The following is a 20,110-nucleotide window of genomic DNA, read 5'->3' as shown; positions in this document are numbered from 1 at the left end:
GAGGGATAGCTCAGTGGTTTGAGCATTGGCCTACTAAACCTAGGGTTGCAAGTTCAATCCTTGAGGGGGCCATTTATCACTGGGGGGAGGGACAGCTCAGTGGTTTGAGCACTGGCCTGCTAAACCCAGGTTGTGAGTTCAATCCTTGAGGGAGCCATTTGGGGATTGGTCCTGCTTTGAGCAGGGGGTTGGAAGGGACCTCAGGAGGTCATCTAGTCCAACCCTAATAATCTATGATTCTATGAAACAGGAGGATGGCAGACTGATAGTGGTGGAGGCCCACCATACACCAGAGGAAGCGTCTGTGACCTTGAAAGATTGTTATGTGGGACTATGCGTCCTCTAAGTCAAGGGTGGCATACTAGTCTCCCGGATCCAGGGAGGGGATGATAGACACCAGGGAGACCATGCAGGACTTCTGCTTCTTTAGATACTTGTTGAGGTCCCTCAGGTCCAGGATGGGCTGCAGACCATCCTTAGCCTTTGGGATTAAGAAGTACCAGAAATAGAACCTCTTGTTCCTGAACTTGAGAGGAACTTCTTCCACTGCACCCACTCTCATGAGAAGGGTCCCTGAAGAGGGCCAGGGAAGGGAGGTCAAAGAGGGGGGTAGAAATAAACTGTAGGGTATAACCCTCCACCACAGTATTGAGGACCCAGCGGTCTAAAGTTATAGTGTTTCAGGCACGGAGAAAAAAAGAAAGGTGGTTGGAGAACAGCAGGACAGATGGATCCAGGGTATAGTCTGGTAGGTCGCCCTCAAGCGCACCCTCTAAACGCTCGCTTGCCCCCCTGCTTATTGCAGGTTGAGCCCAACTGGGCAGACGGTGGAGGTGGGTGGTTTGGGTGGTGCTTGTAGCCCCTACTCTTCTTATGGGGGGGTCTCCTGGTGGGGTTGACTCCCTTGGCCCTGAGATTGTTGTGGTTTGAACCACTTACAGGCTGGACCGGGAACATACAGCCCCAGAGTTTTCAGGGTAGTACGGGAGTCCTTAAGGCCATGCAGTTTACTGTCCATCTGCTCTGCAAACAGGGCCTGGCCGTCGAAGGGGGGGGTCCTTCATCAATTGCTGAGCCTCCGTTGATAGACTTGAGAGGAGCAGCCAGGACGCCCTTCACATGGAGATGGATGAGGCTATGGTGCGAGCCGTGGAGTCTGCTGCATCCGAGGCTGCTTTGAGGGCTGCTCCTGCTGCAGCCGTGCCCTCTTTGAGGATCGCCCGGAATTCCTTCCAGGACCCTTCAGGCAGCAAGACCTCGAATTTGGACATAGACTGCCACATATTGTAATCATAGCAGCCAAGGAGGGCTTGGTGGTTGGCCACTCTCCACTGAAGGCTGGAAGACGAATAAATTTTTCGCCCAAACAGATCCAGTCTTTTCGAGTCTTTATTCTGGGGCGTAGCTCTGGGTTGACCCTGCCTCTCCATCTGGTTATTGGCCTCAACTATGAGGGAGGAAAGATAGGAAGTATGGCAAGAAACCACCTTGGCTTAACCAGGAGATCTCCAATATCTAAAACTCAAAAAAGAGTCCTACGAAAAGTGGAAACTTGGTCAAATTACAAAGAATCATAGAATATTAGGGTTGGAAGAGACCTCAGGAGGTCATCTAGTCCAACCCCCTGCTCACAGCAAGACCAACACCAACTAAATCATCCCAGCCAGGGCTTTGTCAAGCTGGGCCTTAAAAACCTCTAAGGATGGAGATTCCACCACCTCCCTAGGAAACCCATTCCAATGCTTCACCACCCTTCTAGTGAAATAGTGTTTCCTAATATCCAACCTAGACCTCCCCCACTCCAGCTTGAGACCATTGTTTCTTGTTCTGTCATCTGCAACCACTGAGAACAGCCAAGCTCCATCCTCTTTGAAACCCCCATTTCAGGTAGTTAAAGGCTGCTTTCAAATCCCCCCTCACCCTTCTCTTCTGCAGACTAAATAAGCCCAGTTCCCTCAGCCTCTCCTCGTAAGTCATGTGCTGCCTGATCATTTTCGTTGCCCTCCGCTGGACTCTCTCCAATTTGTCCACATCCCTTCTGTACTGGGGGGGACCAAAACTGGACACAATACTCCAGGTATGGACTCACCAATGTCGAATAGAGGTGAATAATCACCTCCCTCGATCTGCTGGCAATGCACCTACTAATACAGCCCAACATGCCATTAGCCTTCTTGGCAACAAGGGCACACTGCTGACTCATATCCAGCTTCTCATCCACTGTAATCCCCAGGTTCTTTTCTGCAGAACTGCTACCTAGCCAGTCGGTCCCCAGCCTGTAGTGGTGCACGGGATTCTTCCTTCCTAAGTGCAGGACTCTGCACTTATCCTTGCTGAACCTCATCAGATTTCTTTTGGCCCAATCCTCCAATTTGTCTAGGTCACTCTGGACCCTATCCCTACCCTCCAGTGTATCTACATCTCCCCCCAGCTTAGTGTCATCTTCAAACTTGCTGAGGGTGCAATTCATCCCATCATCCAGATTATTAATAAAGATGTTGAACAAAACTGGCCCCAAGACCGACCCCTGGGGCACTCTGCTTGATACTGGCTGCCAACTAGACATCAAGCTGTTGATCACTACCCGTTAAGCCTGATGATCTAGCCAGATTTCTATCCATCTTATAGTCCAATCCATACTTCTTTAACTTGCTGGTAAGAATACTATGGGAGACCATATCAAAAGCTTTGCTAAAGTCAAGATATATCATGTCCACCACTTTTCCCATATCCACAGAGCCAGTTATCTCATCATAGAAGGCAATCGGGTTGGTCAGGCATGACTTGTCCTTGGTGAATCCATGTTGACTGTTCCTGATCACCTTCCTCTCCTCCAAGTGCTTCAAAATGGATTCCTTGAGGACCTGCTCCATGATTTTGCTGGGGACTGAGGTGAGGCTGACCGGTCTGTAGTTCCCTGGGTTCTCTTTCTTCCCTTTTTAAAATATGGGCACTATATTTGCCTTTTTCCAATCGTCTGAGACCTCCCCCGATCGCCACGAATTTTCAAAGATAATGGCCAATGGCTCTGCAATCACATCAGCCAACTCCCTCAGCACCCTTGGATGCATTAGATGTGGACCCATGGACTTGTGAATGTCCAGCTTTTCTAAGTTCTTAACCTGTTCTTTCACCACTGAGCACTCACGCCCTCCCCATATTGTGTTGCCCAGTGCAGCAGTTTGGGAGCTGACCTTGTCTGTGAAAACCAAGGCAAAAAAAGAATTGAGTACTTCAGTTTTTTCCAAATCATCTCTCACTATGTTGCCCCCCCCATTCATTAAGGGTCCCACACTTTCCCTGACATTCTTCTTGTTGCTAACATACCCCAAGAAACCCTTCTTGTTACTCTTAACATCCCTTGCTAGCTGCAACTCCAAGTGTGATTTGTCCTTCCTGATTTCACTCCTGCATGCCTGAGCAATATTTTTATACTACTCCCTAGTCATCTGTCCAAATTTCCACTTCTTGTAAGCTTCCTTTTTGAGTTTAAGCTCACCAAAGATTTCACTGTTAAGCCAAGCTGTTCGCCTGCCATATTTGCTTTTCTTTTTGCACATCAGGATGGTTTATTCCTGTGCCCTCAATAAGGCTTCTTTAAAATACACCCAGCTCTTGTGGATTCCTTTCCCCCTCATATTAGCCTCCCAGGGGATCCTGCCCATGAGTTCCGTAAGGGAGTCTAAGTCTGCTTTTCTGAAGTCCAGGGTCTGGATTTTGCTACTCTCCTTTCTTCCTTTTGTCAGGATCCTGAACTCAACCATCTCATGGTCACTGCTGCCTAGTTTGCCATCCACTTCTACTTCCCTACCAATTCTTCCCTGTTTGTGAGCAGCAGGTCAAGAGGCGCACAGCCCCTAGTTGGTTCCTCCAGCACTTGTACCAGGAAGTTGCCCCAACACTCTCCAAAAATGTCCTGGATTGTCTGTGCATTGCTGTATTGCTCTCCCAGCAGATGTCAGGGTCCCCCATTAGAACCAGAGCCTGTGATCTGGAAACTTCACTTAGTTGTTCGAAGAAAACCTCATCTATCTCATCCTTCTGATCTGGTGGTCTATAGCACACGCCCACCACGACATCACCCTTGTTGCTCTCGCCTCTAAACTTAACCCAAAGACTCTCAATAGGCTTTTCTCCAGTTTCATGCTGGAGCTCTGAGCAATCATACTGCTTTCTTACATACAATGCAACTTCTCCACATTTCCTCCCGTACCTGTCCTTCCTGAACAGTTTATACCCATCCATGACAGTGCTCCAGTCATGTGAACTGCCCCACCAAGTTTCTATTATTCCAATCACATCATAGTTCCTTGATTGTGCCAGGACTTTCAATTCTTCCTGCTTGTTTGCCAGGCTTCTTGCGTTCATGTACAGGCACCTAAGATAACTAGCCGATTACCCTACTTTCTCAGTACGAATCAGGCGGCTTTCCGTCTTGTACCCTCCTCCTTGTGTTTCCTCCCGGTATCCCACTTCCCCACTTACCTCTGGGCTTAGGTCACCATTCCCTAGCGAACCTAGTTTAAAGTCTTCCTCACTAGGTTAGCAAGGCTGCCTGCGAAGATGCTCTTCCCTCTCTTTGTTAGGTGGATCCCATCTCTTCCTAGCAATCCTTCTTCCTGGAACAACATCCCATGGTCGGAGAATCCAAAGCCCTCTCTCCAACACCACCTGCGTAAGCACACATTCAACTCCACAATTCAATGGTCCCTACCTGGGCCTTTTCCTTCAACAGGAAGGATGGATGAAAACACGAATTGCACCTCAAACGCCTTTATCCTTCTTCCCAGAGCCACGTAGTCTGCAGTGATCTGCTCAAGGTCATTCTCGGTAGTACCATTGGTGCCCATGTAGAGAAGTAGGAAGGGATAGTCCGAGGTCTTGATCAGTCTTGGCAGACACTCCGTCATATCCTGGATTCTAGCTCCAGGCAAGCAGCACATTTCTTGAGTCTCCGGGTCTGGTCAGCAGATGGATGACTCCTTCCCCCTTAGGAGGGAGTCCTGGCCACCACCACCCGTCTCCTCCTTTTGGGAGTGGTGGTCCTGGAACCCCTATCCCTAGGACAATGAATCCCATGCCTTCTGACCGATAGGGTCTCCTTCTGATCCCTTCCCTTCTCCTTCTGTGCAGAGAGCCTGAAAATGGTTTTGCACCTCTATCTGCATTGGGGGTACATAGGTTCTCCTCTTTCTTCTTCTGGAGGTCACATGCTGCCAATATTCTTCAAAGGATGAATATAAACAAATAACACAAGTATGTAGGGACAAAAGTAGAAAAGCCAAAGCACAAAATGAGATCAAACTAGCTAGGGACATAAAAGGAAATAAGAAAATATTCTACAAATACATTAGAAGCAAGAGGAAGATGAAGGACAGAGTTGGCCCGTTACTCAATGAGGGGGGAAAGACAATAACAGAAAATGTGGAAATGGCATAGGTGCTTAATGACTTCTTTGTTTCAGTTTTCACTAATAAGGTTGGTGGCAATTGGACATCTAACATAGTGAATGCCAGAGAAAATAAGATAGGATCAAAGTCTAAAATAGGGAAAGAATAAGTCAAAAATTACTTAGACAAGTTAGATGTCTTCCAATCACCAGGGCCTGATGAAATGCATCCTAGAATACTCAAGAAGCTGACTGAGGAGATGTCTGAACCATTAGCAATTATCTTTGAAAAGTCATGGAAGACGGGAGACATTCCAGAAGACTGGAAAAGGGCAAATATAGTGCCCATCTATAAAAAGGGAAATAAGGACAACCTGGGGAATTACAGACCAGTCAGCTTAACTTCTGTACCCGGAAAGCTAATGAAGCAACAAATTAAGCAATCAATTTGCAAACACCTAGAAGATAAAAAGGTGATAAATAACAATCAGCATGGATTTGTCAAGAACAAATCGTGTCAAACCAACCTGATAGCTTTCTTTGACAGGGTAACAAGCCTTGTAGATAGGGAGGAAGCGGTAGATGTGGTATATCTTGACTTTAGTAAGGCTTTTGATGCTGTCTCGCATGACTTTTTCATAAACAAACTAGGGAAATACAACCTAGATGGAGTTACTATAAGGTGGGTGCATAACTGGTTGGAAAATCATTTCCAGAGAATAGTTATCAGTGGTTCACAGTCATGCTGGAAGAGCATAACGAGTGGGTCCTGCAGGGATTGGTTCTGGGTCTGGTTCTGTTCAATATCTTCATCAATGATTTAGATAATGGAACAGAGAGTACACTTATAAAGTTTGCGGACGATACCAAGCTGGGAGGGGTTGCAAGTGCTTTGGAAGATAGGATTAAAATTCAAAATGATCTGGACAAACTGGAGAAATGGTCTGAAGAAAACAGGATGAAATTAAATAAGGACAAATGCAAAGTAATCCATTTAGGAAGGAACAATCAGTTGCACACATACAAAATGGAAAATGACTGCCTAGGAAGGAGTACTGCAGAAAGGGATATCGGGGTCATAGTGGATCACAAGCGAAATATGAGTCAACAGTGTAACGCTGTTACAAAAAAAGTAAACACCATTCTGGGATGTATGAGCAGGAATATTGTAATCAAGACAGAAGAAGTAATTCTTCTGCTCTACTCTGTGCTGATTAGGCCTCAACTGGAGTATTGTGTCCAGTTCTGGGCGCCACATTTCAGGAAAGATGTAGACAAATTGGAGAAAGTCCAGAGAAGACCAACAAAAATGATTAAAGGTCTAGAAAACCTTACCTATGAGGGAAGATTGAAAAAATTAGGTTTGTTTAGTCTGGAGAAAAGAGAAGACAGAGAGGACATGATAACAGCTTTCAAGTACATAAAAGGTTGTTACAAGGGGGAGGGAGAAAAGTTCTTCTTAACCTCTGAGGACAGGACAAGAAGCAATGGGCTTAAATTGCAGCAAGGGCTGTTTAGGTTGGACATTAGGAAAAACTTCCTGACTGTCAGAGTGGTTAAGTATCGGAATAAATTGCCTAGGGAAGTTGTGGCCCTTGGAGAAGTTGAAAGTCTTCCATGAACCCCGCAGTACCAGAATAGCTTGGAGCCTCAATGGTACTTGCTTTGGGACCTGAGGTCTGCAAAATGGTCACTCCATGAGATGACCAAGGTTTCTCTGAAGATGGCTTTCAAGTGGGAGATCTAGAGCTCCTCTTCCTTGGAGTCTTATCAGTACATAAGGGCATAAGGGAAAATGAAGATTTCCTGGACAGACGTCAGGAGATGCTTCTACGGCCACAATGTTCTGAAGATTCAGAGCAGGCACAGCAGGGACAGAAGGATTGTGAGGAGGTTTGGCAGCATGTGACCTCCAGAAGAAGAAAGAGGAGCGTCCATGCACCAGCAATGGAGATACAGGTGAGGAATCGTTTCCATGTTCTCTCTACAGGTGCTAATGCGGAGAGTGGACTAGATGGCCCATCTGAGGGAAGGGAGCAGAAGGAGACTCCACCGATTGGAACGCAAAAGATGCACTGTCCTAGGGATGGGGGTTCCACGACCACCACTCCCAAGAGGAGGAGGAGGGTGGTGGTGGTCGGGGACTCCCTCCTCAGGGGGACTGAGTCATCTATCTGCCGCCCTGACCGGGAAAACCGAGAGGTCTGCTGCTTGCCTGGAGCTAGGATACACGATGTGACGGAGAGACTGCCGAGACTCATCAAGCCCTCGGATCGCTACCCCTTCCTGCTTCTCCACATGGGCACCAATGATACTGCCAAGAATGACCTTGAGCGGATCACTGCAGACTACGTGGCTCTGGGAAGAAGGATAAAGGAGTTTGAGGCGCAAGTGGTGTTCTCGTCCATCCTCCCTGTGCAAGGAAAAGGCCGGGGTAGAGACCGTCGAATCGTGGAAGTCAACGAATGGCTACGCAGGTGGTGTCGGAGAGAAGGCTTTGGATTCTTCGACCATGGGATGGTGTTCCAAGAAGAAGGAGTGCTAGGCAGAGACGGGCTCCACCTAACGAAGAGAGGGAAGAGCATCTTCGCCAGCAGGCTGGCTAACCTAGTGAGGAGGGCTTTAAACTAGGTTCACCGGGGGAAGGAGACCAAAGCCCTGAGGTAAGTGGGGAAATGGGATCCTGGGAGGAAGCACAAGCAGGAGAGCGCAACAGGGGAGGACTCCTGTCTCATGCTGAGAAAGAGGGACGATCATTGAGTTATCTTAAGTGCCTATACACAAATGCAAGAAGCCTGGGAAACAAGCAGGGAGAACTGGAAGTCCTGGCACAGTCAGGGAACTATGATGTGATTGGAATAACAGAGACTTGGTGGGATAACTCACATGACTGGAGTACTGTCATGGATGGATATAAACTGTTCAGGAAGGACAGGCAGGGCAGGAAAGGTGGGGGAGTTGCGTTGTATGTAAGAGAGGAGTATGACTGCTCAGAGCTCCGGTATGATACTGCAGAAAAACCTGAGAGTCTCTGGATAAAGTTGAGAAGTGTGAGCAACAAGGGTGATGTCGTGGTTGGAGTCTGCTATAGACCACCAGACCAGGGGGATGAGGTGGACGAGGCTTTCTTCTGGCAACTAGCAGAAGTTGCTAGATCACAGGCCCTGGTTCTCATGGGAGACTTTAATCACCCTGATATCTGCTGGGAGAGCAATACAGCGGTGCACAGGCAATCCAGGAAATTTTTGGAAAGTGTAGGGGACAATTTCCTGGTGCAAGTGCTGGAGGAACCAACTAGGGGCAAAGCTTTTCTTGACCTGCTGCTCACAAACAGGGAAGAACTAGTAGGGGAAGCAAAAGTGGATGGGAACCTGGGAGGCAGTGACCATGAGATGGTCGAGTTCAGGATCCTGACACAAGGAAGAAAGGAGAGCAGCAGAATACGGACCCTGGACTTCAGAAAAACAGACTTTGACTCCCTCAGGGAACAGATGGGCAGGATCCCCTGGGAGAATAACATGAAGGGCAAAGGGGTCCAGGAGAGCTGGCTGTATTTTAAAGAATCCTTATTGAGGTTGCAGGAACAAACCATCCCGATGTGTAGAAAGAATAGTAAATATGGCAGGCGACCAGCTTGGCTAAACAGTGAAATCCTTGCTGATCTTAAACGCAAAAAAGAGGCTTATAAGGAGTGGAAGATTGGACAAATGACCAGGGAGGAGTATAAAAATATTGCTCAGGCGTGCAGGAGTGAAATCAGGAAGGCCAAATCACACTTGGAGTTGCAGTTAGCAAGAGATGTTAAGAGTAACAAGAAGGGTTTCTTCAGGTATGTTAGCAACAAGAAGAAAATCAAGGAAAGTGTGGGCCCCTTACTGAATGAGGGAGGCAACCTAGTGACCGAGGATGTGGAAAAAGCTAATGTACTCAATGATTTTTTTGCCTCTGTCTTCACGCACAAGGTCAGCTCCCAGATTGCTGCACTGGGCAGTACAGCATGGGGAGAAGGTGACCAACCCTCTGTGGAGAAAGAAGTGGTTCGGGACTATTTAGAAAAACTGGACGTGCACAAGTCCATGGGGCCGGATGCGCTGCATCCGAGGGTGCTAAAGGAGTTGGCGGGTGAGATTGCAGAGCCATTAGCCATTATTTTTGAAAACTCATGGCGATCGGGGGAGGTCCCAGATGACTGGAAAAAGGCTAATGTAGTGCCCATCTTTAAAAAAGGGAAGAAGGAGGATCCGGGGAACTACAGGCCAGTCAGCCTCACCTCAGTCCCTGGAAAAATCATGGAGCAGGTCCTCAAGGAATCAATTATGAAACATTTAGAGGAGAGGAAAGTGATCAGGAACAGTCAGCATGGATTCACGAAGGGGAAGTCGTGCCTGACTAACCTAATTGCCTTCTATGATGAGATAACTGGCTCTGTGGATGAGGGGAAAGCAGTGGATGTCTTATTTCTTGACTTTAGCAAAGCTTTTGATACTGTTTCCCACAGTATTCTTGCCACCAAGTTAAAGAAGTATGGGCTGGATGAATGGACTGTAAGGTGGATAGAAAGCTGGCTAGATCGTCGGGCTCAACGGGTAGTGATCAATGGCTCCATGTCTAGTTGGCAGCCGGTTTCAAGTGGAGTGCCCCAAGGGTCGGTCCTGGGGCCGGTTTTGTTTAATATCTTTATTAATGATCTGGAGGATGGTGTGGACTGCACTCTCAGCAAGTTTGCAGATGACACTAAACTAGGAGGCGTGGTAGATACACTAGAGGGTAGGGATCGGATACAGAGGGACCTAGACAAATTAGAGGATTGGGCAGAAAAAAACCTGATGAGGTTCAACAAGGACAAGTGCAGAGTCCTGCACTTAGGACGGAAGAATCCCATGCACTGCTACAGACTAGGGACCGAATGGCTAGGTAGCAGTTCTGCTGAAAAGGACCTAGGGGTCACAGTGGACGAGAAGCTGGATATGAGTCAACAGTGTGCTCTTGTTGCCAAGAAGGCTAACGGCATTTTGGGCTGTATAAGTAGGGGCATTGCCAGCAGATCGAGGAACGTGATCGTTCCCCTTTATTCGACATTGGTGAGGCCTCATCTGGAATACTGTGTCCAGTTTTGGTCCCCACACTACAAGAAGGATGTGGAAAAATTGGAAAGAGTCCAGCGGAGGGCAACAAAAATGATTAGGGGTCTGGAGCACATGACTTATGAGGAGAGGCTGAGAGAACTGGGATTGTTTAGTCTCCAGAAGAGAAGAATGAGGGGGGATTTGATAGCAGCCTTCAACTACCTGAAGGGGGGTTCCAAAGAGGATGGAGCTCGGCTGTTCTCAGTGGTGGCAGATGACAGAACAAGGAGCAATGGTCTCAAGTTGCAGTGGGGGAGGTCCAGGTTGGATATCAGGAAAAACTATTTCACTAGGAGGGTGGTGAAACACTGGAATGCGTTACCTAGGGAGGTGGTGGAGTCTCCTTCCTTGGAGGTTTTTAAGGCCCGGCTTGACAAAGCCCTGGCTGGGATAATTTAGCTGGGAATTGGTCCTGCTTTGAGCAGGGGGTTGGACTAGATGACCTCTTGAGGTCCCTTCCAACTCTGATATTCTATGATTCTATGATTCTATGATTCTACCCTCCATGGTCTTATCTCATGATGCTCTTGGTGATTGGGATATGGATGTTGACAGGGCACTAAATGTGCTTGAAGGCAGGTGTACAGAGGGATTCTTAAAGCCTGGATCAGAGGCAGGTCTCAGGGCTTACTCTGTCATGAGCAACCTGAACTGAATTTGCCTGTTTTTCCTAAATCTGCTTTTAAAAGACGTGCAGATCTTACACTTGGCCAGTATGTGGGAGTCTCCCAAACAGTGGAGGTATCAAGAATAGTCATCACTAACTGGGATGGATTCCTGGCAGAAAAGGTGGTGCTTGAAGCCTGGAGATCCTGGCATACCCTAGCAACAATGACCCCCCTAAAGATAGCCCCTCAGCAACAGAGGCGGTGGTGGTGGGTGGGGTTTAATAGAAAAATCCTCCAATAAAAACAGAATTCAAAACAAGCAAACTAGATAAACTACTAAACTAAACTGAACTATCATACAAACTAAACTAAAAGGGCTAAGCTACAGGCTGTGCTAGAGTGGGCATGCAAGATGCTCTGTCTCAGGGTGAAGAGCAGTTGATATGGTGGTTAGCCCATGCAGCTCTATATATCCTCCGTATAGGGCATGAGAATGTCTGGAGCATGTGTGCGGACCAAATGGTCACTACTACTGAAAATCTCCGATCAAAGGCACATGAGGACCTGAAGTGGAGAACGCATAGGGACGCTACTCAAAGAAAAATGCATATTGTGCTGACTTGTGCCTGACAACGGCATATAGTGGTTTTGTGATAAAGACAAATGTTTGTGGAAACCAGCATAAGACCAAACTTATATTTACCTATGACCTGAGCCAAGATCTCAGTAATTCTCCGAAGACTGAAGACCAGTAAAACTAATGCAATGTGGCAAAGTTTCCTCTGCTCTCAGAGACATTGTTTGAAACTGCAAGTATTGTTTGATAAAAGAACTGTTTTTACAATATTCTGGAGCAATGGGGAAAATAGCATGGCCCCATTGCATGGTGCTACAGTTAGTGCACTTCCCTCAATCATCAGAACCTGGTAGTCAGGAATATTCACAGATACCAAAGGTAACCAACCAGGCACCCACAAACTACCCTCTTATTTGAAACTTGATATTTTTTCCCTAATGGGATGTCTGGCAGCTGGTGTACATTAAGTCTACACACTGAAAGACAAAAAGCAGTAGGAAGCATCCAAAATGAGAGTCTGCTTGACCAGGCCCACTGAACCTCAGCTTCTATCAGTGAGCATTCTACGCAGCATTCCCAGCACCTTGAGATCAGAATATCATCATTTTTTTGGAACAAAAGTACTATCAGACTGAGTACTGGGAAGCTTACAGGATTGTTTTATACAGTTATTCTTTCTAAAATACGTGCAAATGCTTTTTTGAGCTATTTCTTCCACACAGTAAATAATCCTTATTCAGAAAGGGCCATCCAGATCTCTCTGTCAATAAAATGAAGGTGTAACAGGACTTCAGTGCCCCTTCCTGATAATATCCCCATTGCAACCTGGGATGGAATTATTTAGGGATGGAGGGTGTTGAGAACATATTCACAATGGCTCATTTTGTTGTTCCCAATTATAACAAAACATTCTTTCTGGCTGAGACAATTGGTAAGAAAGGCTGTTAACTTACGCTGAGGGGGCTGAGAATCAAATGGCATCATCATTTTTGGCCTCATCCCTCTTCTTCCTGCCAATGTGGACATGCTGTCCTCTGACTCATGCCCTGAAGAAAGAATATGGAAGGTTACTTACTACAGCACTGATTCCTTCATGACAACACACAACCAGGTGATTTGGCTACAAACATCTTTTAATTCTGTGTGCATAGTATGGCTGTCTTCTTCATAATAGTTCTGCAGCTCATGACTGGCAAGCATCCAAGACTAACAGACTAGATATAGTTCTTCCACCCCCTCCACTGGAATACCAGAAGGGGCGGGTTGGGTTACAGGCACTATTGTGAATGGGAGAAACAGTCCAGACTTCCATGAAACTAATATCCTATAGATGAATCCTCTACACCTGAATGGAACAGAGCCCTGTAACCTAGTCACTAAACCCAACCTAATAAATAGAAACATAAAAAAAATAATTTAATAAAAACTTTTATTATAATCTAAATAACATTTTAACAAATGCTTTTGCCAGATACAGTGGTTATACTGTATCTAATTTTACACAATTAAATACCAAGATCCAACTATGGCTTATTGTTAGGCAAACTTACCTCTGTATGAGTTGCGCCTTTGATGGATATTGCTATCCATGGAATTGTCAACTGGTGTGATGTCCTGGGAGTTGCGAGGGATTGGGGTGTCTGTCATGATTGGGTTAGGGTCTGGAGATTTATCAATGGGTTTCAGCTCCAGTCTCTCATGATGGATCCAAAGGTCAGGGGGTTTGACATCCTTGGAATTTCCTTTGTATTTATGGGACCCATTCACTGATTTACAGGCAGCTCGTTTCCTTGCAAAACAAGAAAATAAATGAAACATTCTTAGACAAATATTTTGTTACTCTCAGAGACAGGCGAGTTTTCATTTAAATTTCTTTCAGATCTACTATTCAGCTGTGGGGCAGCTAACTACCAGGCAAGAAGCTTTCTTTTACAGATGTACATGTTCTACACCTAAAGAGACAGGCTGGTGTACTATGCAGCCATTGATTTTTATTTCAAAATCTGCCACGTGCTGCAGAACCTAAGCTTTCATGAACAAACATTACTGGTAAGTTCCCAGTCCTTGTGGTTGTGAAGATAAGTGTGAAGTGTATGAAAACCAACGCTCTATTGTAGTCCTAAGTGTGCAAATAGCCTTACATAATAGCTGCAAGTGGGGTGTGAAATGACACAATTACTTCAAAATGGTGATAACTCTGAAGTTTAATGTTGATAGTTTAAATATTAATGATTTTACTACTGATCAGGTTAGCAGACACATTCAGCTAATGTGCTTACTCACTCTTGTTGGAGTAACAATGCCAGGTTCTGGAGTGTGAGGCGATTTTTGTGTGATGTTAAGAGTTTTTACAGGTGGAAAATGAGGCGTTCAAACACCCCTTTCCACCTTGGACCCTGGGAGCAAAAAAGGAAATGTCATATCTGGCATCAAGAAGGAATGCAAGTAACAATTAAGATGTGATTAAAACAAGGGAAATAAAAAATTGGGGAGGAGGGGGCTTTTTCAGTTTGTTTACACTGTGCAGGGAGTGGCTAGCCAGAGAAGCTCCATTTGTCATGGCACCAGGGTAGCCTGAAGAGTGCAGCAGGAGCGAGGGTATTTCACTCCCTGAAACTCCTCTTTTGCGAACAGGGGCTGCTAACAGGGAGTTTCACAAGGGAGTTCTCCAGGTGAAGGAGGAGCAATACAGCACCCTTTTGGGGTAAGTGACTGTCTGTAGTGTGTGTTTGTTTGTGTTTGGGGATTACTTGCTGTGTGCTGAGCTTGTGTTTGTCAGTCTATTTGTTTGTTTGGTTATCTGAAGGACCGTGTGCTGTGGCTGGCAGTTGGAAGCTGTGAGCTTCAAAGGAAGGTTTGAAAGCTAGAAGCCTCTGGTAAGTGGCTGAGCCTTAATCAGTGGGCGGGGCATTCATACAGGCCAGGGCTTTATAAAGCAGCGCACAAGCAACCAGGGAGTTTTTGCGAACAGGGGCTGCTAACAGGGAGTTTCGCAAGGGAGTTTGGAAGGGGAGCAGGGTCCCTTGCCAGTTCTATCTGTTTTCTCTTTATTCCCCTTAATACCTATAAACCAACTACATTCAAAACTTCTTGCTTAAACAACCCTTTCAGCGGACAGGGGGCTGCAGACGGGAGTTTGACAGAGGGAGGCTTACGATGGTTAGGAAGACCCGCAACACCTGTGCCAGCACTGCTTCTGTCTCCTCCACCTGTGCCTGTAGCCAGACAGAGCGCCTGAGCATGGATGCTTCTACCCAGATCCTGGTGTGGTTTTGCAGAGACTGTAACTTGCAATTTCCACTTACTGATATCCAGGCTGGGGGGACCATCCAATGTGAGAGGTGCCTGCTGGTGGAATCTCTCAGGCAGCAGGTGGGAGAACTACAGGAGGAGGTGGCTAGGTTGAGGAGCATCTGAATCCACGAGCAATTCCTTGACAGTGTCCATGTGGAGACAGCTGAGGTAGCTGTCCCAGTACACAGGACTGCTGATACACCACTGGTGGAGGAGGAGATGGCTCAGGGTGGACACTGGCAGCTGGTTACTTCTGGCAGCAGGCAGTGCTCCACCCCTGCTCCGAACCCTCCTGCCGTGGTAATAGGTAACCGTTATGCTCTTCTTGATACAGGAAAGAAGGAATCACCCCCTACAGTAAAGGAGGAGAAGCCTCGTACCCCTAAGGCTGGGAGGTCTGCTGCCACCACTGCGAATAGGAAACGTAGGGTAGTGGTGGTCGGAGACTCTCTGCAGAGGGGGACGGAGGCGCCCATCTGTCGCCCTGACATTTCATCTCGGGAGGTATGCTGCCTGCCGGGAGCCCGTATCCGAGACATTACGGAGGCATTGTCGAGGATTATCCAGCCCTCTGACTACTATCCCATGCTACTCATCCATGTGGGCACAAATGATACTGCGCAGTGTGACACTGAGCGGATCAAGAGTGACTACAGGGCTCTGGGAGTACAGGTGAAGGAGTTTGGAGCGCAGGTGGTATTCTCTTCGATTCTTCCTGTCAAAGGTAGGGGCCCGTGCAGAGACAGATGCATCATGGAGGTGAATGCCTGGCTGCGAAGATGGTGTCGCTAGGAGGGCTTTGGCTTCCTAGACCACGGGATGCTATTCGAGGAAGGACTGCTAGGCAGAGATGGCGTTCACCTTTCGAGGAGGGGAAAGACCCTATTTGGACACAGACTGGCTAACCTAGTGAGGAGGGCTTTAAACTAGGTTCGACAGGGACAGGTGAGCAAAGCCCACAGGTAAGTGGGGAACATGGAGACCTGGGAGATGGGTCGGAAATGAGAGGGAGTGTGGGCTATATTGGCAGAGAGAAAGGAGGGTCAGGACAAAACTGGGAGGAAAGATCAAACCAGTATCTTAGATGCCTATATACAAATGCAAGAAGTATGGGGAATAAGCAGGAAGAACTGGAAGTGCTAATAAATAAATACAACTATGACATTGTTGGCATCACTGAAACTTGGTGGGATAATACACATGATTGGAATGTTGGTGTGGATGGGTACAGCTTGCTCAGGAAGGCTAGACAGGGGAAAAAGGGAGGAGGTGTTGCCTTATATATTAAAAATGTACACACTTGGACTGAGGTAGAGATGGACATAGGAGACGGAAGTGTTGAGAGTCTCTGGGTTAGGCTAAAAGGGGTAAAAAACAAGGGAGATGTCATGCTAGGAGTCTACTACAGGCCACCTAACCAGGTGGAAGAGGTGGATGAGGCTTTTTTTAAGCAACTAACAAAATCATCCAAAGCCCAAGATTTGGTGGTGATGGGAGACTTCAACTGTCCGGATATATGTTGGGAAAATAACACAGCGGGGCACAGACTATCCAACAAATTCTTGGACTGCATTGCAGACAACTTTTTATTTCAGAAGGTTGAAAAAGCTACTAGGGGGGAAGCTGTTCTAGACTTGATTTTAACAAATAGGGAGGAACCCGTTGAGAATTTGAAAGTAGAAGGCAGCCTGTGTGAAAGTGATCATGAAATCATAGAGTTTGCAATTCTAAGGAAGGGTAGAAGGGAGAACAGCAAAATAGAGACAATGGATTTCAGGAAGGCAGATTTTGGTAAGCTCAGAGAGCTGATAGGTAAGGTCCCATGGGAATCAAGACTGAGGGGAAAAACAACTGAGGAGAGTTGGCAGTTTTTCAAAGGGACACTATTAAGGGCCCAAAAGCAAGCTATTCCGCTGGTTAGGAAAGATAGAAAATGTGGCAAAAGACCACCTTGGCTTAACCACGAGATCTTGCATGATTTAAAAAATAAAAAGGAGTCATATAAAAAATGGAAACTAGGACAGATTACAAAGGATGAATATAGGCAAACAACACAGGAATGCAGGGGCAAGATTAGAAAGGCAAAGGCACAAAATGAGCTCAAACTAGCTACAGGAATAAAGGGAAACAAGAAGACTTTTTATCAATACATTAGAAGCAAGAGGAAGACCAAAGACAGGGTAGGCCCACTGCTTAGTGAAGAGGGAGAAACAGTAACAGGAAACTTGGAAATGGCAGAGATGCTTAATGACTTCTTTGTTTCAGTCTTCACCGAGAAGTCTGAAGGAATGCCTAACATAGTGAATGCTAATGGGAAGGGGGTAGGTTTAGCAGATAAAATAAAAAAAGAACAAGTTAAAAATCACTTAGAAAAGTTAGATGCCTGCAAGTCACCAGGACCTGATGAAATGCATCCTAGAATACTCAAGGAGCTAATAGAGGAAGTATCTGAGCCTCTAGCTATTATCTTTGGAAAATCACGGGAGATGGGAGAGATTCCAGAAGACTGGAAAAGGGCAAATATAGTACCCATCTATAAAAAGTGAAATAAAAACAACCCAGGAAACTACAGACCAGTTAGTTTAACTTCTGTGCCAGGGAAGATAATGGAGCAAGTAATTAAGGAAATCATCTGCAAACACTTGGAAGGTGGTAAGGTGATAGGGAACAACCAGCATGGATTTGTGAAGAACAAATCATGTCAAACCAATCTGATAGCTTTCTTTGATAGGATAACGAGCCTTGTGGATAAGGGTGAAGCTGTGGATGTGGTATACCTAGACTTTAGTAAGGCATTTGATACGGTCTCGCATGATATTCTTATCGATAAACTAGGCAAATACAATTTAGATAGGGCTACTATAACTGGCTGGATAACCGTACTCAGAGAGTTGTTATTAATGGTTCCCAATCCTGCTGGAAAGGCATAACGAGTGGGGTACCGCAGGGGTCTGTTTTGGGACCGGCTCTGTTCAATATCTTCATCAACGACTTAGATATTGGCATAGAAAGTACCCTTATTAAGTTTGCGGATGATACCAAACTGGGAGGGATTGCAACTGGGTCATAATTCAAAATGATCTGGACAAATTGGAGAAATGGTCTGAGTTAAACAGGATGAAGTTTAACAAAGACAAATGCAAAGTGCTCCACTTAGGAAGAAAAAATCAGTTTCACACATACAGAATGGGAAGAGACTGTCTAGGAAGGAGTACGGCAGAAAGGGATCTAGGGGTTATAGTAGACCACAAGCTAAATATGAGTCAACAGTGTGATGCTGTTGCAAAAAAAGCAAACATGATTCTGGGATGTATTAACAGGTGTGTTGTGAGCAAGACACGAGAAGTCATTCTTCCGCTCTACTCTGCTCTGGTTAGGCCTCAGCTGGAGTATTGTGTCCAGTTTTAAAAAAGATGTGGAGAAACTGGAAAGGGTCCAGAGAAGAGCAACAAGAATGATTAAAGGTCTTGAGAACATGACCTATGAAGGAAGGCTGAAAGAATTGGGTTTGTTTAGTTTGGAAAAGAGAAGACTGAGAGGGGATATGATAGCAGTTTTCAGGTATTTAAAAGGGTGTCATAAGGAGGAGGGAGAAAACTTGTTCACCTTAGCCTCTAAGGATAGAACAAGAAGCAATGGGTTTAAACTGCAGCAAGGGAGGTCTAGGTTGGACATTAGGAAAAAGTTCCTAACTGTCAGGGTGGTTAAACACTGGAATAAATTGCCTAGGGAGGTTGTGGAATCTCCATCTCTGGAGATATTTAAGAGTAGGTTAGATAAATGTCTATCAGGGATGGTCTAGACAGTATTTGGTCCTGCCATGCGGGCAGGGGACTGGACTCGATGACCTCTCGAGGTCCCTTCCAGTCCTAGAATCTATGAATCTATGAATGTAAAAGTTAGGAGGCCTTATCTCAGTCCTAAACTGCTGAAGAGGTAAGTGGGCAGGAATGGGCACACAGGAGAGTGGAAGCGGGTGAGTGGAGAAAGGGCTTGAGCAAGTTTGAGGTGTTGTTCTCGGGGCCTGCCGCTTCTCTTGCTGAAAGGGCCTTATAAAAATAAACTGGGAAGAAGATAAACCTTATAATTTTTAGAAAAATAATGGGGACATGCTATTTAAGGGATTGCTCTACCAGAAAAATCAAATTGATAATGTCCCTTTAATTCAATAAAAGTATCCATCCTGGGATTCACCAAAAATACAGAATTTTCAGTCCGCTGCATTAGAGTGCCACGGATCACACAGAAACTTCCTGAATTGTATTTATCAGGATATTTCACACCTAAGTTCTTTTGGTACGACAATCCTAGAATCATAGAAGATAAGGGTTGGAAGAGACCTCAGGAGGTCATCTAGTCCAACCCCCCTGCTCAAAGCAGGATGAACTCCAACTAAATCATCCCAGCCAGGCCTTTGTCAACCCAGGCCTTAAAAACCTTCAAGGATGGTGATTCCACCACCTCCCTAGGTAACCCATTTCAGTGCTTTACCACTCTCTTAGTGAAATAGTTTTTCCTAATATCCAACCTAGACCTCCCCCATTGCAACTTGAGACCATTGCTTCTTGTTCTGTCATCTGCCACCACTGAGAACAGTCTAGCTCCATCCTCTTTGGAACCCCCCGCTTCAGGTATCATAGAATCATAGACTTTAAGGTCAGAAGGGACCATTACGATCATCTAGTCTGACCTCCTGCACAACGCAGGCCACAGAATCTCATCCACCCCCTCCTGTATCAAACCTGTGTCTGAAACATTGAAGTCCTCAAATCATGGTTTAAAGACTTCAAGATGCAGAGAATCTTCCAGCAAGTGACCTGGGCCCCATGCTGCAGAGGAAGGCGAAAACTCCCCAGGGCCTCTGCCAATCTGCCCTGGAGAAAAATTCCTTCATGACCCCAAATATGGCGATCAGCTAAACCCTGAGCATGTGGGCAAGACTCACCAGCCAGATGCCCAGGAAAAAATTCTCTGTAGTAACTCAGATCCCACTCCATCTAACATCCCATAACAGGCCACTGGACATATTTACCGCTAATAGTCAAAGACCAATTAACTGCCAAAATTAGGCTATCCCATCATACCATCCCCTCCATAAACTTATCAAGCTTAGTCT

The 20,110-nt window shown here is 46.1% G+C and overlaps 1 protein-coding gene across 11 annotated transcripts in view; it reads right to left on the bottom strand.

Moving 5' to 3' along the window:
- NEO1 (neogenin 1) overlaps window positions 1-20,110 on the bottom strand; it is a 553,038-nt gene that overhangs the window by 32,251 nt on the left and 500,677 nt on the right. For all 11 annotated transcript variants that reach the window (XM_054041102.1, XM_054041112.1, XM_054041104.1 and 8 more), the window contains 2 exons: window positions 13,251-13,489; window positions 12,654-12,746 (listed from right to left, as the gene is read on the bottom strand). In XM_054041102.1, coding sequence (XP_053897077.1) covers window positions 12,654-12,746; window positions 13,251-13,489 — 332 coding nt within the window. The remainder of the gene's footprint in view (window positions 1-12,653; window positions 12,747-13,250; window positions 13,490-20,110) is intronic.

This window comes from Malaclemys terrapin, chromosome 10 (assembly GCF_027887155.1).
Source record: "Malaclemys terrapin pileata isolate rMalTer1 chromosome 10, rMalTer1.hap1, whole genome shotgun sequence".
Classification (NCBI taxonomy): Eukaryota; Metazoa; Chordata; order Testudines; family Emydidae; genus Malaclemys; species Malaclemys terrapin.
The sequence above is the reverse complement of the archived record's forward strand: the minus strand, read 5'-3'. Positions and strand labels throughout refer to the sequence as shown.